General features: G+C 46.7%; 2 protein-coding genes across 4 annotated transcripts in view; one reads left to right on the forward strand and one right to left on the reverse strand.

The window, feature by feature from the left end:
* The first annotated feature begins 200 nt into the window (after nucleotides 1–200).
* LHFPL5 (LHFPL tetraspan subfamily member 5) lies at nucleotides 201–11,072 on the forward strand. The gene is made up of 4 exons (XM_073319892.1): nucleotides 201–929; nucleotides 9,231–9,467; nucleotides 10,368–10,401; nucleotides 10,788–11,072. The coding sequence occupies exons 1-3, from the start codon at nucleotides 518–520 to the stop codon at nucleotides 10,382–10,384; spliced, it is 666 nt and encodes a 221-aa protein (XP_073175993.1). The 5' UTR covers nucleotides 201–517; the 3' UTR covers nucleotides 10,385–10,401; nucleotides 10,788–11,072.
* Nucleotides 11,073–12,425: 1,353 nt separating this feature from the next.
* Nucleotides 12,426–23,689, reverse strand: part of SRPK1 (SRSF protein kinase 1) — a 45,539-nt gene continuing 34,275 nt past the window's right edge. For 2 of the 3 annotated variants that reach the window (XM_073319885.1, XM_073319887.1), the window contains 5 exons: nucleotides 23,479–23,579; nucleotides 22,193–22,300; nucleotides 20,103–20,172; nucleotides 16,087–16,179; nucleotides 12,426–15,036 (listed from right to left, as the gene is read on the reverse strand). In XM_073319885.1, the coding sequence (XP_073175986.1) occupies nucleotides 14,852–15,036; nucleotides 16,087–16,179; nucleotides 20,103–20,172; nucleotides 22,193–22,300; nucleotides 23,479–23,579 (557 nt within the window). In that variant the 3' untranslated portion in view covers nucleotides 12,426–14,851. Of the gene's footprint in view, nucleotides 15,037–16,086; nucleotides 16,644–20,102; nucleotides 20,173–22,192; nucleotides 22,301–23,478; nucleotides 23,580–23,689 lie in introns of those variants that run through there. The other variant, XM_073319886.1, reaches the window with a different exon arrangement.

Genomic DNA, 23,689 nt, shown 5'->3' on the forward strand with positions numbered 1-23,689 from the left:
CGCAGGCCGGGCCGGGCGGCTCCCCAGCGGGAGCTCTCCGCGGTGCTGAATCGCGCGCCCGGAGCGCAGCGCGCAGGAGGCTCCGGGCCGGGGGGCGCGGGGCGCGCCGGGGCCCCGCGGAGGCGCAGGGGGCCGAGCCCGCTGCCGGAGGACGAAGGGGGCGGGCGCGGGGGCGGAGGCAGCGGCGCCGGGAGACACGGGGCTGGGAGGAGCCGGGGCGAAGCGGCTGGTCCCCCGGGAGCGCAGCTGGGAGCCGGGCAGCCCATCCCCGGCCGGACTGGGGCTGCAGCCGAGAATCTGGACACGGAGCTTGCTCGCCAGAGCTGGGCCCTGAACACGGGGCTCTGGGCCCAGAGCCGCCCCCTGGGTCGGGGGGTGCAGGTGCAGGGCACCCTCCCCCCTCACTGACTTCCCTGGGTGCCCACCAGGAGGCAGCCCCCCCCCAGGCAGGGAGCCCCCGGCCCCACGCTCCCAGCCCTGGGCCAGCCCAGAAGCAGCCCACCCAGCCGCGCGCGCCATGGGGAGGATGCTGCCAGCCCAGGAAGCAGCCCGGATCTACCACACCAACTACGTGCGGAACGCCCGGGCCATGGGGGTGCTGTGGGCGCTCTTCACCCTCTGCTTCGCCATCGTCATGGTGGTGAGCTTCATCCAACCCTACTGGATCGGTGACAGCATCGACACCCCGCAGGCCGGCTACTTCGGCCTCTTCTCCTACTGCATTGGCAACGCCCTGACCGGCGAGCTCATCTGCAAGGGCAGCCCCCTGGACTTTGGCACCATCCCCTCCAGTGCCTTCAAAACGGCCATGTTCTTCGTGGGCATCTCCACCTTCCTCATCATCGGCTGCATCCTCTGCTTCAGCCTGTTCTTCTTCTGCAATTCAGCCACCGTCTACAACATCTGTGCCTGGATGCAGCTGGCGGCAGGTGAGTAGCTCCAGGGGGCACAGCCCAACCCCGTCCCAGGGGCAGAAATGCACCCGTGGCCGAGGGCCACCTCCTTACTGTTTGTGTTACCACAGCCTCTGCAGGGCCCATCTGAGATCAGGACATTCCCAGGGCTGGGGGAAGCAATATAAAAGGCTGGCAACTGCAGACCGAACAGAGAAACTTACTCTGTATTTTTTCTTCTAAAATTTGGGTCAATTTAATGCTGGTGAAAGGAGCCAGAGGGACAGAATTAGAACCTGATCTCCTCCCCGGCCACAAAACAGGCCCGTTCAGGTATTTGAGATCCCCATCTACCTTTGTGCCTCATCCGTGCCCCGGCAGGGTGACATCCCAGAGGAAGAAGGTAGTTTATCGTCTTCCTGAGCCACACACTCATGGGGGTCTCTGCTGAGACGGCCACTAACAATAGTAATACCTAGCTCTTCCAGGGCACTTTTCATTGGTGGATCTCAAAGTGCTTCGCAAAGGAGGTCAGTAGCATCACCCCTATTTTACAAATGGGGAAACTGAGACACAGACCAGTGGTGTGACTTGCCCCAAGTCACCCAGCAGGCCAGCGCCAGGGCGCCAGAGTTCCAATTCAGTGCTCCATCTGCTAGGCCACATTACCAATAAAGGTACCATTTAGGGCCAAATGTGAGAGTGGTTTTGCAACATGGAAACCAGGCCCTAGGGAAGCGAGCTCAGACCTGTTAGACTCATTGCACCTAGGTAAGCAATGCTCTTGCTGGTGCAGTAGCTGCACTTGCTGAAGCATGAAGGGGAGAACTGCTCAGTCAGAGCCATCTCCCCTCTAAACGTTTAGCTGGATCTAGCTTTACTTTTGGCAGATATAAAGGGCCACATTCGAATACTTTACTCATCATGAGAAGCCCCATCCTACATGAACTCCCCTATTGATTTCAGTGGGGCCTCCCCTGGAGCGGGGCACTTTTCCACTAGCCCCTTCTGCCCAAAGTTTAGTTCTGTAAGGTAGGAGCCAGCTCAGAGAAACATCAGCTTGCAAGGCCAGGCCCGTTCTGGACTGAAAGATGCTGGGTGAAGCAAAATGCATGTGTGCAGTTTTCCTGTGCTACTTAGAGCGGAAGGACAAAATCCCTTCCAGTTAAACAAACAGGTGAGAAAGCCAGGAACAAATGTGGGTCTGAGGCCCAGAGCACCCACCTCTCTCACCGCCCCCTCTCCATTGGAGGTGGGGTGGTTCCCTGCCTCTAAAACTCATGCCCTGTAATTGGTTCCTGACTTGCAGAGAACAAATGAGGAGCATGAGTTAAAATGGGACACGAGGTCAAGATTTGCCATATTAGCTCAGAATGTTAGTCCACTAAGCCTCTCCCCCCTCTGCAGAAGCCAGTAGGTGATGCTTTAGAGGCATATGAAGCAAAGCCCGTAGGCACCCAGCAAGAGGTGCAGTTCTGTGGGGGGGGGGGAATTCCCTCCCAACTGCTATGGCAGGCACCTGATGCTCTGAGGTATGGGACTTGATTGGCTTGTGGTAAGGCAAGCATTATTGGACATAAAATTATCCACCTAATGAACTCAGGTTGCAGCCACTACAGGCCAAGCAGATGCCAGGTCAGGGAGCTGATAAGCATGAGCAGACTAATATGGCGAGGCAATTTACAGCCACCGTTGGTCAGTGCTCCTTTTGTTTACCCAGCACATCAGAAAGTAGGGCATGCATCTTACCGTAACAACTTTCCAGGCTACCCAACCCATTCAGCTTAGCCTGGGGTTTCCTGGGTGGAATTACCATTAATTAAACCCTGCCAGCGATGCTAGTCCTCAGAGGCAAGGGGCATGGTGAAGGCTGGGTGCTTTCCCTGTTGCAATGAGAAGCTGCTGAAATCCAATCCTATCATCCCCAGCCTCCTGAAATATTGATGTCAAAGAGGAAGGCAGCATCCTCTTCCAGTTCCTGCTTGGCTCAGCAGGCGGGGAGCCTTGCTAGTGGTGAAAATGCCACGGAGATAGAGAAAGTCGGGCCAGCTTCAGCACTGGTGGAAAGGCCCTGCAGGCAATGGAATTGCAGCAGGGCAGACTTTAGCCCTTAAGGTATCAGCTAATTCCAAAGGTCTAAAGGAAACAAACTCAAAGATTAAGATAAGAGGCTTGGAAGCAGTTCAAAAGTCCAAGGAACCTGAATAACCAAAGGTTTCCTGCCCCAGAGGATTTGAGTAGCAATTTCTTATATCTTTGCTTATGCTATTAGCATGACACATGGGGAAACAATGCAGCACATGGGAAGGAACTTGGTTTTCTAAAGAAAGCAGTGAAGTCTTAGTCCTTTCTCCCCCTCTTTTCCCTTTGGAGGCAGACAGATCAGAGAGGGAAGGGTTAGGAGCTGTGCTCTGTTCAGTGACACATGGCAGATTAATAATAGAGAGAAACATGGCGAGAGAGTTCAATCTCCTTAATAAAATAAAGCCTTTATCTGATTAGGGTAAAGGAGGGCTTGGGATATGACTGACAGCCAGCCACCTTCCTCTTACATACCATCAAAGATGAAATATGGAGGCTAAAAGCTATTACCTGCCCATGCCAGTACAGGTAAAACAAATAGACAGAGGACAGCCAGGCTGGGATGCCTTGGCTTTTAACTCTCTCTCCGAGAAGGGCTAGGGCATTAGTGTGCTGGAGCTGGGGGCACTGATGGAGGATTTGGGTTTGGACATTGGAAATCCCATGGTGAAGGAAGGGTTTCAGGCTGTGCATGATCTGGCTGCTAGCAAATGGACAATGCAACCTGCCCCAGAGAGGCAGCGGCCCTGCAGCCAGGCCTGTGCTTTCCTAGGGAACACATGTTTCAAACACACCGCCAGATTTCCTTCCTGGGGGGGGTGAGGGGGGTGTGTCTTTAGACAAAGGCAACCAAACTCATCCATACCAAGGAAGCCATGATATTGTCCAGTCCAACCCACACCACCCTCGCCCTGGCCTGTGCTGAACTGTTCTTGAGAGTCGATACGTTTAGGGCTTTGCCCACTCTAGTTTTCAATACTGCAAACCATGCGGGTGCACCAAGTCCCACGGTAGACTGTTCCACAGCCGCAAAGACTCTTATATTCCATGTACAAAAGGAGGTCACAGAGGCCCCGGCCGCTGTGCAAGCAGACCGCGAGAGACTCCCGGTGCTGAGGAGATCACAACGGAAGTAGACCAGACATGACTATCCCCATTTTACAGATCGCAAACTGAGGAACACAGAGATTAAGGCCAAGATTTTCAAAAGTGATGAGTGGTTTTAGGTGCCCAACATGAGACACTTTTAAGGGGTCTGGTTGTCAGAGGGTCGGGGGCTCTGCACTTACTGAAAACCAGGGTCTTTTTTAGATGTCTCAGGTTAGGCACCCAAATGAACTGGACAGTTAGGACAATCTTGGGCTACGTGATTTGCCCAAGGCACATAGGCAGTCTTTTGACAGGATGGGAATTGAACCGAGATTGCCCGAGTGCTTTAACCACACAGCCATCCTTCCATCTCACACAGTCTTAGTTTTCCTGAAACATACACCTGCCGCCAAGCCACCTCAGCCTTTCACCAGCCTCTGTTGTCTCTGTTGGCTGAGTCACAATCTGGGTCTAGCAGACCAGTAGCCGCCAGTCTAACCTGCAGTCCTAGCTCCGCTGATCAGCCCTGGAGGCATGGCTGGCCGGCCTCATGTCAGGGGCTCTCCACGCCCGCAGCAGATTGTGCTAGCACCATGGACAGAGCCTGTAGCTTCTCTCTGATTTCTCTATCACATCTCAAAGCTGGTGGGGGTCGTGGAAGGGACACCAGCGGCGATAAAAGGTTCCAGTGGCAACTGATGGGCTGAGAGGAAGGATTGTCTGGGTTAAACCTGAGACTCAGTTGATGGGGGTTCAATTCTGTGACTCTGCTACAGACTCTAACGGTTTGTTGACACTTAGGGTTTCAACCAGGCCAGTAAGGAGTTGTGTCACCCTCGCCCTGCAACTCTGGGTGCCTTAAATGGTATTCTGCTGTGGTTCACAGCCCTGATACCATCAGCCAGCCCAGTAATTCAATGTTGATAAGTGCAAAGTAATGCACAGTGGAAAACATAATCCCTACTGTACATACAGAATGTTGGGGTCTAAATTAGCTATTACCACTCAAGAGATCTTGGAATCATCGTGGATTATTCTCTGAAAACATCTGCTCAGTATGCAGCAGCAGTCAAAAAAGCTAAACAGAAGGTTAGGAGACATTAGGAAAGTGATTGATAATAAGACAGTAAATATCATCATGGCACTTAAATCCATAGTACACCCACACCTTGAATACTGCATGCAGTTCTAGTCACCCCATCTCAAAAAAGATATATTAGAATTGGAAAAGGTACAGAACAGGGCAACAAAAATGATTAGGGGTATGGAATAATTTCTGTATAAGGAGATATTTAAAAGACTGGGACCGTTCAGCTTGGAAAAGAGACAGCTGAGGCTGGGGATAGGATAGCAGTCTATAAAACCAAGGCTGGTGTGGAGAAAGTGAAAGTGTTATTTACCCATTCGCAGAACACATGAACCAGGAGTCACCCAATGAAATTATAGGAAACAGGTTTAAAACAAACATAAGGAAGTACTTCACACAACGCACAGTCAACCTGTGGAACTCATTGCCAGGGGACATTTTGACAACCAAAAGAAAAACTGGGTTCAAAACAGAATTAAATAAGTTTATGGAGGATAGGTCAATCAATGGCTATTAGCCAAGATGGTCAGGTATGCAACCCGGTGCTCTGGGTGTCCCTGAGCGTCTGAGTGCCAGAACCTGGGACTGAACAATGGATCACTTGCTAAGTGCCCTGTTCTGTTTAGGCCCTCTGAAGCATCCGGCATTGGCTGCTGTCAGAGACAGGACCCTGGGCCAGATGGACAATTGGTCTGACCCAGTATGGCCGTTCTTACTTTCAGACTGAGCAGGCACCAGGCAGCCAGTTAGTTTAGGTGCAGGTGGGGCAGGGGCATAAAGGGTGGGGTGGAGCCTCTATTTTATTTGTATCAGGATCACATCTCAGCCCAAGATGTAGGTATTCCTTTAAAGCTTCCCCGCCCATCCCCCTCCTCCTCCACACTGAGCTGCAGGGGAAGGTAATTAAGTGTACCGGAAGGCACAGTTTCTAAATGAAGAGAGATGGCTTATGGAGAGCCAGTAAGATGCACAAATGCCCTTACTACTGTCCTCCCACAAGCCTTTGAAAAAACCCTCAGCAAACCGTTGCCAGGCAGCAGCTATCCACCGTCCTGAGAATGTTCTCTGGCCTACAGTGATCCCAGTGACAGAGAGACATGGAGGCTTCAGGGAAGGGGTGTGTGTGTGTAGGGGGAGGGCAACCGCAGCATCTTTACACCACTGAATAGCAAGAGGGATGGATGGTGCTGCTGCTAACCTGCTGTCACCTGATGCATCAGAGAATTTAAACAGCATAACAAAGTACAGTAACTACGAGCGCACAGCGACTTCAGGGAACCATTAGCTGCGTGTCTCCGGAGAGAGGGCGGGTGCCATGGAGAGAAATAGTTTCTCATTCCAGAGCTCTTGGCCCAGGAACGGTCCTGTAGCGTACAAGGGAAGTGCATGTTTCTGGTAGAAGGATGTACATTGAAGTTATATAGGATGTGGATTTGCGATGGATATAACATTTGCACTATAGGCTGTCCGTCCCCTTGTGCTAGATATTGTATAAACATATTGGCCCCGACCCAGAGAGTTGGGGGGGGGAGGGAGAGTGAAGAGCAGTGAAGTCTCTTTCAATCTGCTCAGAAAGTTGCTTTGTAAAGCTTTTGGTGTGAGCTGTATGCGGACATTTTGAAGAACTCATGGCAGTGGTATTTGTATTAGGGTAGCTTAGGAGCTCCAAATCAATCATTGTGTTAGGCACACACATCTGAAAAGAGAATCCCTGCTCGGAATCTGAAATGCCTACAACGCCTATTGGTTAATTTAACCATGGCAAGGCCCTTGTTAAGTCCTCTTGTGGGCAACTGGCCAATACCTTTGGCCAAACGTGACAATCCCTGTCTCACATAATAGTAACAAGCCTTTGCTGCCTGTCAGGCCAAGCTGGCGTGGCCCCGCTCTTGGTTGGATAGCATTTCCCAGTTTGTCTGTGCAAAGCCCCGGAGCAGAGGAGAAGGGGAGACAGTTGTATGGGATGGGGACATAGGAGACAAAGAGCCCCTGGCATAGGGGGAAGGGCAGAGGGAATGGCAGGGAGCCCCTGAAATAGACACAGATAGGAGGGTGGCACACAAGGAACTAGTGGGGAAGAATACAAGGAGTCCTTCATGTGGGCACTGAGGTCAGCGTCCCCACTGCCCGCCTTTCCTCTCAAAATATTCATCACTTGATGCCAGGAGCCCACACACGGTGCTAGGCATCATACAAACATTAGTATGAAAAATTAAACTCCACAACTCCCCCCAACCACTTCTTCACAATCAGCCAGTGGCAAACTGGGACTAGGACCCCAGGCATCCTCCTCCGAGGGTTACCACCCAAGAGTCACCTATAATGACTCTTCAGAGAGAGTCTAGACCATACTCAGCAGCCAAAGCCCCTTTGTGACTTCGGCAGACAAGCTACCTGGCCGAAAAGGAAAACGAAGCCACTGCTGCATTTGCTCTAGTTAGCAGCAGGAACGGATGTCTTACGGTGCAGACATGGCACACAAGCGAAAGCAGCTCAGGACCAGGAACGGATCAGACCACTGGGTCGCGTACACTCCCAGCAGTAGGCTAACTGTTTACAAAAGGAGTTGACCATGGGGGATTCCAAGTGAACCCATTTCAAAATTAACCTGGGGGTCAATCCCTTGGGCTGCAATAAAATACACCTAGACAGAGGTTAGCCGAACACTGGTTAAACAAAGGGTAAGACAAGTTCCTCCAGCCCAAACAAATCCACTGAAAATCTGTTTTAAGCCATTAGGAGGGGACAATTCCTAGGGAGGGAGATGGTGCCTTTGACAGGATGCTGTTGCATATTCATGCCGGAATGGAAGGGCATTGCCAAGGCGCCCAAGTTACTGGGAGGTTTTGCAGAAGCATTTCCTGTCGCAAATAGCATTGTGCTCCTGGCCTCACGGGTTTGGTACCAGTCTGACTGTGTGGGTAACCAAAATAGTTACACTGGGACAACCCCAACTGCGGATAGTTACACTGCTAGAAAGGTAGTTCGCACTACTGTAGCTTATTCACCTCCTGCTGTGGAAATAAACGACACCTGTATATTGCTATAACTTCATGCACACGGGGGTGTGGGGTGGATGTTGTACCCCTTTAACGGTACTGTTCTAGCTGCACTTGGGTAACTTCTCTCTTTAGACCTGCCCTTGCTCCCATATAACTAGGCTCCAGGAAAGTGAGATCACACCAACACCGTGCACTGGATGCAAAACTACAACTGCGGGGCATTAACCCACTTGCGCCTCACGATGCATTTTAGTCCTCGAGCTTTTGATTCTCTCTCTCTTCCTACCTCAGTGCCTCACTTCTCCGACTGGAAGGATAAATACCCACCTGAGTGGAGCACTTTGAGGTTTACAATAGAAAAGTGCAACCTGGTTATTATGGGAAGATGGTTTGGGGGGAGGAACTAATCAGATTGGTCGGTAAGAGGCTGAACTACCTGTAGCTGCCTGAGTTGGAGACCAGAGCTAAACCATGTTAATAAATTCATCATTTAGCACAACTCAGCCTTCGAGGGTGGGTCTGGTATTGATGCGAGAATGTAGAAACAGCTTTGTAGGGTATTTTTCAGCCAAGAAACTGCTTTACAGAGGCAACTTTCCTCTCCATTTTACCAGCCGCGGAGAATAAGGCACAGAGCAGTTGAAAGGGATGTTCTGTAGTTTATTCAGCAGTGAGCTGTTCGGTGATGTCCATTTAGCCCACAGCTCGCTCTTGGGGCTGGTGGTTCGTAGTCATGGGCACGTAACAGACAGGGCTGGTTCTATTCCGAGCCAGATCCTGCACCGTCAACATCCAGGAGCACCGCCTGAGGTGCTGCATGATGCTAACGGAGGATTAGGTTCCAGGAGAAGAGGCTCACAGAAGATCCACTTTGAGCTGTGAACGGTTACGCTTGCGGAACCTTCGTGGAAAGGGGAGTGGGCACAATGACTTCATTAAAAAAAAAAAAAAAAAAAAAGGATGAATTAGGATCTAGGAATCTTTTTGGGTGGCGCTTTCCTCCCAGCTCCAGTCCAGGGGGCAGTGCACTACCCCCGTGCAACTGGTGCTCACGTCCTGTGTTTTTTCCCCTTGCAGCGGGCGGCCTAATGATAGGTTGCCTGATCTACCCGGATGGTTGGGATTCCAATGAAGTGAAGCGCATGTGCGGGGACAAAACTGACAAATACACACTAGGGGCATGCACCGTGCGCTGGGCCTTCATCCTCTGCATTATTGGGATCCTCGACGCCCTCATCCTCTCCTTCCTGGCCTTTGTTCTAGGGAACCGGCAAGATAACCTCCTCCCAGACGATTTCAAAGTAGAAAATAAAGGTAATGGCCTCACTTTGTTCTCTCCCCCGCTCGCCCAGTAGAGTGTACTTCAAAACCCCTGAGTGGTCACTGCCACCTATAAAGCCTGCAGCCATGCCCATCGGGCCCAGATACCATGATAGGTGTGAATTATAGTGACTTGGAAAGTGCTAGAGATGGGAAATAAAGGGGAAGGGATATTCAGGAACAAGGAGATCAGGTAGGTTCTACAGTAGAGGCCGGGTCAGGCTTCTGCCCACTCATTGTGGCTACCTGGCTAATTGCTTTCTAGAAATTAGTACTTTCCCACCATTAACAGGCTCCAGGCCAATCAGGTAGGAGAAGGCAGACATTACCCAGGGAGCTACCCAGGGCAAACGTTACCCAGACATGGCAACTGACACCACCAAAGAGACTAGACCAGGAATGGCAGAGAAAGTCAGTTCATTTCATCCAGGGAAGAAATTGGTTACAAGGATCCTAAGATTTGTATTTCATCTCAGTAGTGGAGAGATTGCTATCCCATTTCACACACCAGGTGGTGTATGTTAAAAGCACTTGGTAATGGATTAGTATCCAGCACTATCTATCCTGCAAACAGCATTTGGATTCTGAAGCACATGGGCATCATGTATTAAACAAGTGTTAAGGGAAACCTCAGGCAGGGGCTAGTCCATTTCCACAACTATTAAATGAATACAAGGAGACTGCATCATTAAGTAGACACTGAATGAGGTTGGTCCACGATCAGTATGCAGCAGGAATGAGAAGGCTGTGTCTCATGCCATTAGCCACCTTAATGAGGTCACCTTTTCCCTTAACACATGAAACTGATACAACTTTTGAAGACAGCTGCTCCTGTTCTTTCCCTCCATTACACTCCCACTCACCCTAGTATAAAGACAGCTCTTTGTTTTACAGAGGAGGGCCATGAATGAAGAAGCTGAACACCACAGTAAGTAAACCTATTTGAAATTACTGCTAAACTTGTTCCAAGTATATGTAATTTAAGTATATTTGGCAGGATTCCTGAAAGATTACTGGTAATTTTTGGTTTCAGAGTAGCAGCCGTGTTAGTCTGTATCCGCAAAAAGGAGGACTTGTGGCACCTTAGAGACTAACAAATTTGAGCATAAGCTTTCGTGAGCTACAGCTCACTTCATCGGATGCATTTCAAGACCCTGTATTCCCATTGCTTCTAGTTATATCATCTTTGCTTTAGTACCTTATGGCACTAAAGCAGCAATAACTTACTGCACACAATGGGATTTAAAAACCCTTATGTTGATCTATTTTAGAATGCGACAAAACTGTAATTTAAACTTTTCCTTCTCTTTCCAGGGACATCTAGAGCCCCACCAGGTAACTACCAGAAACTTGATGCTTTTCTTACAGGTCATTTTGAAGGAACTCTATTCTCCCTACAAATTTCTTGAAAAGATTCCATGCAAGGGGCTGCTGGAGACTCGACCCCCTCATAGTGTTTATTTGGAGGGAGGGACCCTATCAATTACAGAAGGGGGAGTAGGAGGGAGGAGCCAGTGTGTGCTTTAGCTACTTACAGTCACATTTTGTACTGGCTTGTTGCAAGAAAAAATTGCAGAATAAAAGGCAAAGTTGCAGTGTCCTTGGAAAACTTACTTCTTACCTGGCTTCTTCTCCTGCAATCTTGAGTATTGTTCTACAAGAGAAACCATTCTACACCCACAAATTCCAACAAAAACTCAACGGGCTTTTTCCTATAAAGCTGCCCCTTGAAATTACCCATAAGAGGAGAGACAAACAAAGCCACAGTCCAGTTAGTAACAAAATTCAGCAAGAAACTGGATTAATGTGCAGCGAAAAATTGGCCTTAGGACTCAACTGGCTCCACAACCTTTCACCATACTGAGCAACATTAAAGGCAAAGCATGATAAAGCCTCTTTTCTGGCACAAATGTGCTGGGCTCCAGCATGATATAGCAGGTAATTCAGAGAATATTCACAAGAGCAGATGGTGTCACTCAAAATCAGCTCAATTCACACTATCACTGCATTGTTGGAACTACCAGCATAACCTGATTTAGTTACCAGTTCATGTCACACTGAGAACACCCACTTGCAGCAGTCTTCTGCATATTCACATTCTGCAGATTGCCCAGGACTGTGATCTCTTCTGATCTGGGGATCTTAAAGACAGCACTGCCAGCTCTAAATCCAAAACTGACAAAGCAAAGTTGAACTTAAGGTTTGTTTCCTTACAGCTGCTAGAAATCAGGTCCCTTCCAGCAAGGCTGCACCCTGATCTTCCAATTTCATACTTCTTTTGCAGCAGGGGTTCTCAAACAGTGGGTTGCGACCCCATTTTAATGGGAGTGCCAGGGCTGGCATTAGACATCCTGGGGCCTGGGACCAAAGCCCAAGCCCCAATGTCCAGGGCCAAAGTCCCACAGCTGAAGGGCTCAGGTTACAGGCCCCCACTGTCCTCGGGCTGAAGCCCTCGGGCTTTAGGATCCCCCTCCACCCTGGGCAATAGGGCTCGGATTTTGGCCCCCCGCCCCCGGCCTGGCGGGGCTCAGGTTTTGGTCCCCACCTTCTGGGGTCATGTAGTAATTTTTGTTGTCAAAAGGGGGTGGTGGTGCAATGAAGTTCGAGAACCTGTTTTACAGTAAGGAAAGCTCTAGATGCCTCAGTTAAGGCTCCCTATTAGGGACTATTAAATGGAAAACCATGGCAAAGTTTGGCACATGGCTATTTAAAGGGGACAAACTATTATAGCAACGTCTTCGTGTTTCCTAGTTTAGAAGATAGCAAAATAAGGATTTTGCTACTCATTTTGTGATTTCATCTACCTAGATCACACAATACTGCATGTGAATGGGGTCTCAAGACTAAATGTGTGAACCCTGGCTCCCTACTCTAGCAGAATACAAAAGTTAATGGACAGACAATGGCTCTGAATGAAGTTACCGAGGGAACATATCAGGAATAGAATAGATGTGGGTTATTAAATAATCTGTTTTATTGTACGGCATTTACAAAGAAAAGACAATGCACTCAAGTAGAAAGAATAAAAATGTATTTTCCTTCAGGTTTTAGACGAACACAGCAAGTACAAATCCTTTAGTGAGCACTTTATGGCAATTTGGAAGTTTAGTGAACCCCAAGTGAGTGAGCACGAGGGACAAGACTGAATCCTGACAGCTGCCTCTCTGTGTCTTCAACCCACAAGCTGGCTCTTTTACTGAGCTAGAGGGAAAAAGTCCTCTTCTGGCGGTGATGGGGGAACGGATACCTCAGAACCCAACGTGCAGACCCCTCTATGAGGATCTCATTCCTTTAGGTCAGTCAGGGTGTGGAAATGCACAGGGCGGGGTGAGCTCTAGTGACGCCACCAGAAGTTCCATTCACCCTTCCAAAAAGTCTTCACAGTATTAAAACAGAAGGTCAGCAATACACAGTCCAGTCCTGTCTGTAATCCCTTTACAACAGAAAAAGAAGCGACTCTTGGAGCTGGGGAAGGAATTCCAGATTCCAGGAAAATCATTCAGCAGTCTTAAACTGTTTTGGTATATTTCCTTTAATCTTAGATTATGCATAGAGAACCTGACTTAAGAACCCCTAAATGGACATGCAGCCTGGATTTCGCCAATGGCCCAGGCGGTGTTAGGCTGGACAAGCAAGAAAATATAGGGCAAGATGGTTATACCTTTAAAGTGGATTAAATAAGGACACCAGCTTTTGTGGATGGAAGGTTGCGATGAACTGAGATTTCAAACACACACACAAGAGTGACATGTAACAGCCTCACTGGCAGCTTTGGTGTTACTGTCTCAAATAGTGCCTTCTTGGCCTTCTGGGAGTTCCAGAGTCCTGAGGCAGCTTCTGTCCTCTGAGAACTTCTTGATCCCAAAGGCCTGTTTGGTCCATGGTGAGGAAGGGCTGTTCAAGTCCCTACCCTGCCAAAACCTTGCTTTAGAGTAGGACGCAATGAATCTGTAATCGCTTAGGAAAGCCTAGGAGAGATGCATCGTAAAACTAGCAAACACTACAATGCTTTAACTTTGCATTAAAATAACCGCCCCCACAAACCTGTTACACCCAGCCCCCTCTGAGAAGTTTAAAAACCTTATATAATATTCTACTGGGGCAACCATATTTGGGGTGATTTTAGGAAACAGAAGCTGACCCTGTGTCTACAGGAAAAAGCCAAACCAGGTAGTTCAGCTGTCCTTGTGTTAATCCCCAAGTACTCATTCATCTCAGAAAATAAAAGGCAATCCCATTGGGGAAGTTACTTCTAAAGGCCAGCACCTAAGGCAAGCTAACACAGTAGAAATCTTTACATTAAGCTTTGGAAATGTGGTGTTTCAAAGTCAGAGAACACAGTGTGGCTGTGACACACAGATACCACCAGCCCCTCTTCACAACTGAATGGTCCAAATAAGAGAAAGTACATTCCATCTTTCCAGACGGAAGACCAACTGCTCACTGACGCAATGACAACTTCAGGGAAAGCAAAGGAAGTGCCAGTATGGGCAAAAAAACCCCAAAAAACTTACAGCTCACTCAAACGTCTAGGAAGAGTTGCCTGCATCCAACTACCACTCTGCCAACAAAGGACGCACACATCTATTCTGCAGATTGTGCATTTAACCAGTCCCAGCTTTTGCTTTTTTTTTTTTCAAATTGTCCATGTGACGTTTTAGTCCAAGGGCTCAGGCATTTGAGGGAGCGTAGCAGGTTTCATTGAATTCAGAAACTAATCTGAACACTGGGGAAAAATAATGGTATTAAAAATAGTTTTTAAATGCAACTTTTCATAGGATTCAGTGGCTAAAACTAAAGAAAAATTATTTGACTGGAAAGAATGTGGGAAGTCACCCAAGAAACACGACAGACACCTGGGGATGGGTGGAGGATTTCAAGTTCTCTGTTCCACATGGAGTTATCACCCAGGTACCAATCTGCCATTTCACATCCTCCTGCTGGCTACTGGCCGTGCAGTGGAAAACTGACTCCTGGAGTCAGGGAGCGAAGGATGGAGTCACAGATCTTCATATCCCCTTCATGGGTGTAATTTAGTTAAGGGAACATACACTAATGCAGATCAACTCATGCCTACGCTAACAGGTAAGAGACTTGGGGCAACTTTGTATTCCAGTCAATTAATCTTTGGCAAAGCCCAATCAAGGCAAAGCTCACAGGATGCCCACTGGCTGAGAAGAGTCTCCGCTTAATCAAATAAGCGAACTCAGCTGAACAGGTTAAATTTATCTAAAATCTTGGAAGCCTTGAAGGAAGAGCTTCACACTGAAAAGGAACAAGGGGGGGGAAGTGGATCTGGGGAGGGGCAGTTGAACACCTGGGTGTGCGTATGCTATGCTGTAAACCAGAGTGTAGGGCTGCGGCGTTGGGCTGAAGCCCTAGGAGTTAAGCCAGGGGTGCCTGAGACACTCGGCTGCTGTAGCCCGTTTCTCTGGAATCAGCTCCAACATAGGTAATAAGAAGTCTGTGAATGCAGCTGCCTCATCTTGGGACCACTCGTATTTCTCCACCAGAACTTCAAAAAGGCCCCAGGGCTTCAGTTTGGTGATGTGTTTCAGATCCCCTGAAAACGAAATCAGATACATCAACAGTAAGTCACCAATGGTACCAGAGGGGCTTACCAAGTTACTCTGGTAGGTATCAGGACTCTGGTGTTGCTTTGGTAAATGCTGTCTAGGGGCGTAAAGGGTTGAATTTTAACAACCCAAGTTTCCCTCTTTATAAAGCTGCCCTTGGAGGTCAGCCAGTTTTACAAGAAGGTCCCATCTCTCTCCTCCTACTTCAGCTCCACGGTTTCAATACAACATGATTAGTCACTATAACTAAAAAATACAGACACTAACACAAGGCCACTCACTACTTGTACTGACTTGCAGACACTCAGAACCAGTCTGAGGGGAGAGGTTCTGCATGTAGCAGACAGGTGTTTCCAGTTCAGACTGCGAAATGTGAAGGCTGCCTGACAGCAGAGAACAACACACTTCAGTCCTCATGCTCTACCCAAAGGAGAGAAGACGGATGCATTTTAACCACGAGGTAGCTTTAAAGAGCCCTCATCATGCCAGAAAAGTATTACTCTAAGAGATTCTCGGCCTGGCTAATACAATTCTGCCAGCTTCCTATTGCTCAGCAGACTATCGCTTCCTCAAATAGTGTTGTATCGTTTCAGAAAATCCATGGAAGAACAATCTTTGGGGTTTGAAACAGCACCTCAATATTCATGACCACAGCGTACTGCTGCTCTGGCAGAATTAGAGTAGTAGGCCAGGAGCTGAGCAAAGCTGTCTAGACAAAGGAATTCAAAAGCATGTTAAAGCCATTTGTTGATAAAAACTGACTGTATGATGCCAAATCAGCCCACAAAGCTGACAAGCTGACCACAGCAGTGCTCTCCAACCTGCTTATGGCTGGGGAGCATTGAGATGAGGAGCATTGGTATGCACTCAATAGCCAGATAAGAACACACATACAGAGCAGCACCTTGGTCCTGTGGGAATCTTTGGTGCAGCAGCCAGAAGATTGAAGATTATGGCTTTGCTGTGGTCTAGTTACCTGGTAGTTCCAGCAACAGGCATTAGGGCACTCCTAGAAAAAACTTGCTGTTTCCTTTTACCTTTTTTGGTGAAAAACTCCTTGGAATATTTTCCTGCCACAATGAGCTTGCGAGGTATTTTCCCCAGAAGTTCTATGATCAATGCAATGTGATCTGTGTGTTCCAAAACATTTCAGAAAGAAGAGAGACATACACAACAGATATCAATAAAAGGCACTCCATACAGAGCAACAGCTCTGGACACCGACAGAGAGAGCAGCATGCACACCTCTATTTGGAAAACTTGTCATTTTGTTTTCTTCACTAACTGGGAGGGAATGGATGAAGTTCAGAGTTAGATTCCTCCACTAGGAGAATCCTTGGATTGTAGTTCCCAGCCCTCTAGGAACTCAGGGACCTGGGGAACCCTATTCTTCATTGATAGGTGGGCTGGTGTGGAACAAAAAACTGGTGTGGATGCTCCGTCTCCTGATTGTCTGCATCCCTGGTGCCTGGAGGAGGAAAGGGTGGGGGGGAAATACTACCTCTGTGATCGAAGAGCTCCTGTGAATATTTCCCACATAGGGCAAAGTGCCTTGGAATTCTGCCTAGAAGCTCTACAATATGCGCAATGTGGTCTAAAACAGAAGGGGAAGAATAAAATAAAAGGGACAAAGATGGGAGAAAGGACAAGTGGCTGTAAAAGGCTTATTTCAACAACAATCTTGTGGGACAGAGGAGCTGTTTAGAGGTGATCTGCTGAAGGGGAAGGAATTTTAACTTTATGATGTATAAAGCGCAAGTGGTTTACGCTTTAGAAATATCAGGAATATCCAGTTTGGTCTCTCAGTTATGCTGGAGGAGTCCTCTGAGTCTAAAGAATTACCCTGGAGGCACTCACCCCTCAATTGAAGAGACAAGGGTGCCTGAAAAGTTGAGAGCTTTTCTTCCAAGTGTTCGAAATCTGAATTTAAAACCAATTTCAAACAGAGACTAAAAACACTTTCAGTCCACACTGCTCTGATTTCAGTCCTGTGATGGACAGCAGTGTGGGCTAGGATAAGGTACTAGGCTGAGACTCTGAGAATTAGGTTTGCTCTGAGTTCCGTCACTGAACTGCTTTGCCAGCATCAGAGTTTAAGGCCAGAAGAGATCTAGTCTGGCCTCCTGTATATCACAGGCTACCTACACCACCCACTACCCACACACTAAACCCAACAACGTAATTTAGACCAAAGTATTATAGCCCACAGGAGACAAGACAATCATGTGCCACAGGAAAGTCACTTCACGTCTCTTTGGTTCCACTTCCTCTTCCATCCTTGTCTATTCAAGTTGTAAGTGCTTTAGGGACTCTGACCATGCATGCTATGTATATTATGTGGATGCACAAAGCTCCTTTTCTGGAGCCTCTATACTCTACTGTTAATAGAACGAATGTAATGTCACTAGCTTTCCATCTGCCTGAAAAGTCCTGCACCAAACAAAAAACCCTAACCAATCCCAACGAGGGTAGACAAGACCTGATATTTATAATGTAAAACAAGCAGAACATTTCTAAACACCTTTGAGGCCTTTATACACTATAAAGAATAAAACAGCAACACGTTCCCCTTCGCAGGTGACTTTTAAACAAGACTATATTCAGGGTGAAAAAAAGAAAAAGGAAGGAGCAGATATAAATTGATCATTTTATAAACTGCAATTATGGGATAACCAAAAAACCTGCAGTCCAGATAAAAAGCTTGTGATCTTTGGAACGCTTATCAGAACCCCTGACTACTGAACTGGGCTGGAAATTTCATGAGAAGAGGCTTGCATGAAATTTCTCAGCTTAATCCAAGCAAACTTTCCTCCCTGGAAAACTGTGCTCTGGAATGTTTGGAAGAGGTTCTTGTCACTGATGCAGATTTGGCATTTTTCCAGTGCCTATTAAGGCTGCTCAGAGACTCCTAGATCAGGGGGATTTACATACATTACACACACCAGCTGTGTGATGTGATTGTGCTTTTCAGCATACAGACTGCACCTGTTATAAGTGTCAAGGGAATTTACTGGTGCAAATAGATGCCTCTGGACCAATTCAGAGACATTCGGACCAACCCAAGAAATGCAGAAAAACAAATCTACAAAAACGTTAAATGAAGTTTACTTGTTAAACTAAACATGGATTTAAAGAAATTACTACTCCTAGGGAGTCGTCTTACAGAGAGGGACTAAAGTGACAGAAACAGCAGCTGCACCATGAATTCTTGACAAGTCCATTGAGAGAAAACAAGGTGAGTTATTTCTTCAATGTATGCAGTACAGAGCAAATGGCAACAGAAAGTCAGAACCAAGTGGCAGAGGCACCAGAAGTGTTCCCTCTATTTAAACTACTGGGAAATGGAATGAAATATTAGCTAATTCCACTGCTCACGTAAGGTCTATCTATTTAAAGTGTGAAACAAAGCCAGCGGCTATCAATGAAACTGTCCATGATTAATTATAGGTGTGGTGCTGAACTTCTTACTAGACAAAGCTCCGTTTTAAAAATTGTATTTCTTCTGAACAAAGCCTTATAGCATCTGCTTGAAATTCAGAGCTCTGAAATGGACACAGTACAGTCATAGCTCAGCAGCAAACCCATTATCTGTAAATTCTAAAATGGGCAAGAGAAAGTTAAGGTAACACTAGGAAAGGCTACACTCTGATTAGCTATTAGCCAAAGTTCCCATTACACTGCATATTTATATGTAAAATTTTCACTTGTTGCTATAGCACGTTTCTAACATTTAGAGATGGTCACTTTATTTACCTTTCTTTGAGACAACTTGGTCCAGTGGCAAGAGCACTAGACTGGGACTCAGACAACTTGTATTCTATTCCCTGCTTTGCCCCTGGCCTGCTGTGTGCTATTGGGGAAGTCACTTTCCCTCTCTGTGTCTCAGTTTCCCCAACAGTAAGTGAGGATAAAGGGATTTACATATGGAGATCCACGGATGAAAAGCGCTACTTAAGAGGTATTTATATTATAAATAGTCCAGTGTCATGTGTTTGTGGAGGTCCTACTAGGTCTTTAATCTATGTCTAATGCTGACTCAGAGGGTCAATAGCTTAACCAAGCACATTTGGAATATGGAATCTTAAATCAGAGATTATGTATATACAGGGACAACTCTAGGCACCAGCAAAACAAGCAGGTGCTTGGGGTGGCACATTTCTAGGGGCGGCATTCCGGTGCTGGCCATGCCGCCCCCAGAAATGTGCCCCCACTGCCCCAGCTCGCCTCTGCTCCGCTTCTGCCCCCTCCCCCCGAGGCTTGCTGCACTGTGTGGCAAGCCTGGGTGGAGGGAGGGAGAAGCCGAGAGAGACGGCGCGCTCGGGGGAGGTGGCGGTGGTGGAGCGGAGGTGAGCTGAGGCAGGGAGCAGTTCCTCTACTCCCCTCCGTTACTTCCTGCCCTCCCCCCCACTCTCGCTCACCTCCGCTCCGCCTACTCCCCTGAACACACTGCCTCTCCCTCACCTGAGAGGGAGGGGGAGAAGTGGAGCAGCGGCGTGTTCAAGGGAGCAGGCGTAGTGGAGGTGAGCTAGGGCAGGGGGAGCCGCAGGAAGCAATGGGGGTGGAATGCGGCATGCCTGGGGGAGGAGGCAGGGCCAGGAGGGGGCATGAAAAAAAGCAGGAGTGGCCAACAATTTTTTTTGCTTGGGGCAGCAAAAATCCTAGAGCCGGCCCTGTGTATATAAAAATTTTACAACAGACAAGGTTCAGATCAGGAGCAGAGGAAAATGATTAAAGCTGTTTAGATCCTATTTATTTTGAGCAGGAAGGTACCCATCTTAAAACAGATGTGAAAGAGGCAGCAGTAAAGACAAGGGAGTGTTTGTTAGGTATCCAGTAACAGAAACTGAACCTTTACTGCTTAGTGCCTGAAATTAAAGACTCAAGTTTCCCTCCAATACAATTAACTTGGGACTTCTTTACTCAAGCAAGAAGACATGTACCCAAGCAAGGAGCCTCTGCTTCAGTGACTAATAACACAAAGCTCTCTCCATCCACCCACCACCACCTTTGCTGGTATTCCATTTTAAAAGGGTAGACACCTAGACACACTCACCTTCATCCCGGGAGTAGTCTTCTCCAGAGTGGGGCTCAAACAGGTAGTCTCCTGTGGCTAGTTCAAAGGCCTAAACAAGAAAAAAAATGTGTTGAATCATTTTTCAAGTTGTCACTGTTAGACTTATGTATGAGTACTGCAGAGTAGGTGTGGCAGTTTGAATGTGAAGGGGAAACAATTCCTTGTGAAACCTAGAAAGCCATTAAGATCCATTCTGAACTTTTGTGATGAAGGCACTGCACATTGCCATACATTACGACAGATCTATTAGTGTATCTCATAAGATCATCTCACTAAGCAAAGCTGGATCATGGCAAAATGATGTGTCAATAAGATGAAGTTCAACTATTAAGATACTGTACATAACCAAGAATTCACCAGCTTTATACCTAGACTAGACTTTGCTTTGGTAGTTAGCTACCAAGAGCACATAGGATACTTGAGCTAAAAAGCTGTTTTCATGAAGCTTCCTCCAAAAAGGCCATTTTCCCCAAGTTCAAGGCCCTTTGCAACCACCTTCCAAGCACATTTTCTCCAATTCTCTACTTCTAGATTTGAAGAGACAGAATTATGTAGCACTATAACTTCTAAATCTTCCCTATGCAGCCCACAACCTGAGCCAGTGCAAGACAGTGTTTCCTGGCTGTCCTGATCCCAAATTCTATTTGTTTTACGCTGCCTCCAAAGTTTAGATTTTTGATGTGCCTCAGATTTTTGCGGATTGAGAATGAAGCTGCATTTTCTACAGTGTTCATATCTTAAGAGCTTGTTTAGTGTCTTTAGTAACTGTACTAAGGGCTTTCTATGCTCTGATTATGGAACACACTGCAGAATCCCCTCTTGCTTGCCATCTTAGCTTTTATTTACAAATAAAGTAAGTTTGTAGTTCTAATGGCTGTAAAGATGCCCAAAAGCAAAGTGTAAACTGACCATTTTCTTCCTGAGTTGGCAGAAAGCCTGAAACAATGGGCTTATTGAACTAAAACTGGGTGTTAAATATGGAATATAATTTAATACAATTGCCAATAACTGCTTTAAAAGGGGCATCCACATATAGTGAGCTCATCCCACAACCTCAAACTGCTTCACATGTTCTCTCAATTGCCAAGACCCTCAAGTCCCCTTAGCAAACTGTCACAGCCTCCAGCTTCTCTTCAACTGAGTGTGTCATGTATTATGCCTCAGTACAAGAATTTATAATACAATGAACAAGAGTACTTGTGGCACCTTAGAGACTAACCAATTTATTTGAGCATAAGCTTTCGTGAGCTACAGCCCACTTCATCGGATGCATAAACTGGAAAATACAGTGAGGAGATTTATACACACACAGACCATGAAAAAAATACACATTGTAAGGAAAGTGATCACTTAAGATGAGCTATTACCAGCAGGAGAGTGGGGTGGGGGAGAGAAAACCTTTTGAAGTGATAATCAAAGTGGGCCATTTCCAGCACATTTCCAGGAGTTAACAAGAAAATTTGAGGAACAGTGGGGGGAATAAACAAGGGGAAATCGTTTTACTTAGTATAATGACTCAACCACTCCCAGTCTCTATTCAAGCTTAAGTTAATTGTATCCAATTTGCAAATTAATTCCAATTCAGCAGTCTCTTGTTGGAGTCTGTTCATTATAATACAATGAAAGTCTGAAATCTGAAGACCGTGTAAAACAGAAATCAAAACAAACAGGAGACACCATACTGAACTGGCTCAGGTTGTGGGCTGTATAGGGAAAATTTAGAAGGGTACTTCTGCAAATTCTGAGGTTCCTGCCACATTTAGGTCTAATGTGCCACACAGAACATGGGGACTTGGCTATAAATCTTTAGTTTTAAATAGCATGTTGAAAATTAACAGGGGAGTTCTCCGTAGAGATGTCAGATCAGTGTCCCCAGGAGGAATGAAATCAGATACCAACCAAAATCAGTGCCTGAAGATGAGAAGAAAAGAATATTCTCTAAAGTGCCATTATAGCCAGAACCAGCAAAAATGATTCTGTGGTCCACAGAGTACACAGCATGCTGGAATTTCCCAGAATTCTCTGCAACTACTGAATGTTGAGGGTCCATCCTGCATGGCCTAACTCACCATACAGGCTGTGCTCCAAATATCAGCTGGGGTGTTATACCCAGATCCTATCAGCACCTCCAGGGACCGGTACTGCCTTGTCTGAATGTCCTCAGTGAAGTGCTTGTGCTAAAAAAATTTAAAAAAAGGTACTTTATTAACTGGTTGAAATTGCTAAAGGAAGAGATTCCTTCAACTAAGACCAGAGAGGTGCTATTTACCGAGATATCTCGCTGATGAAACATGACAGACTGGTTTTTACATTTCAATTAAGTGGTTTCTTAAATTTCAACAATGATTAAAATGCCCTAACCAGAGGCACTTTTCCTCAGACAAAATAGCCTGACAATTCAGATGATGGCAAACAGTAGCAGCAGCTGTGGAGAACGTCAGTTTTAAAGTTGAACTACAAGAGTGTGATGAATGTTACCAAGTGACTTCTGACAGGTAACCTATTTCACGTCTCTCAGGCACCAACAGTTTTTGTCAGGCATGAAGATGTGCAGCCTAAACACTAGGAATCATGTTTAAAAACGGGATGTATTTCACAGCTATCAATTTCGGCACTAATGCTAGCGGATCGAGGGTTCAAGTTGACACCTAACTAAATCATGATCGTGCAAAGTTAAGTGAATGACAAAGCTTTTGTAAACAAGTTTTAAATAAAGGTTAATAACCTACATTAATATACCCAGAGAGACACATTTCTATTTTAATCACTACTGAGAAGCATTTGTCAGTTACTTCAGAAGTCCAACCTTCCCCCTTACTAGACAGTGTGTTGCAGCACCCACCTAAAGCAGAGCAGCAACACTCTTCTAGGATATTGCCTCATCAACAGTTGCAATTCAAAACAGAGGATCCTGAAATTAGGACTTTTCAAGGGACTAAAGACCGTTCCAAATTGTTTTGCTATTTAAAATCATTTAAATAGATGTTCTTTCCTGCTTGAGATTTCAAACGGATTTAGAAGCACTGCAGTACAGCCTTTAAAGGCCAAAACTATTTACAGTTTATCTTACATGCTCAGAAATCACAAATGAAACGGTTCCCTCAGAGTGTATGATTTGACAGGCTGCAAAACTAGCTGCAACAAGGTACAGTAGAGGAACATCAGGAGGACTGTCTAAACTTAATCCTTGTATTAAGTTTTATCCCTCGTGACATTGCAGGTGAACCATAGACATTTTGCACCTTTTATTTTAAAGTAAATACAGATTGTCTTCTTCAGCTCCCCCCTCCACCCCCAGGCAACGGGAAACCGATTAGTAGCTTTGGTCACTCAACACTGAAAGGTTTACACTTACCACCCAGCAGGCATTTCCTAGGTCAGCTATCTTCACTTTGAGTTTATCTGCATTCCTGGGCTCAAGGGGATTAAGGAGAAAATTCCCAGCAGTGGATTTCCCTAAATGCAATATGCACAACAGCTGATTAAATCCACATGGACAGGGCCACCATCTGCCACCCAAACCCCACAGGCATCGTTCTATGCTGGAAGGATACGGGTCAATGATC

Source organism: Lepidochelys kempii, chromosome 21 (assembly GCF_965140265.1).
Source record: "Lepidochelys kempii isolate rLepKem1 chromosome 21, rLepKem1.hap2, whole genome shotgun sequence".
Classification (NCBI taxonomy): domain Eukaryota; kingdom Metazoa; phylum Chordata; order Testudines; family Cheloniidae; genus Lepidochelys; species Lepidochelys kempii.

Bases quoted from the DNA above. Each gene is read 5' to 3' on its own strand.
- LHFPL5 (XM_073319892.1), top strand. From the start codon at position 518: ATGGGGAGGATGCTGCCAGCCCAGGAAGCAGCCCGGATCTACCACACC. The intron at 930-9,230 runs GTGAGTAGCTCC...TTCCCCTTGCAG, and splicing joins CTGGATGCAGCTGGCGGCAG to CGGGCGGCCTAATGATAGGT.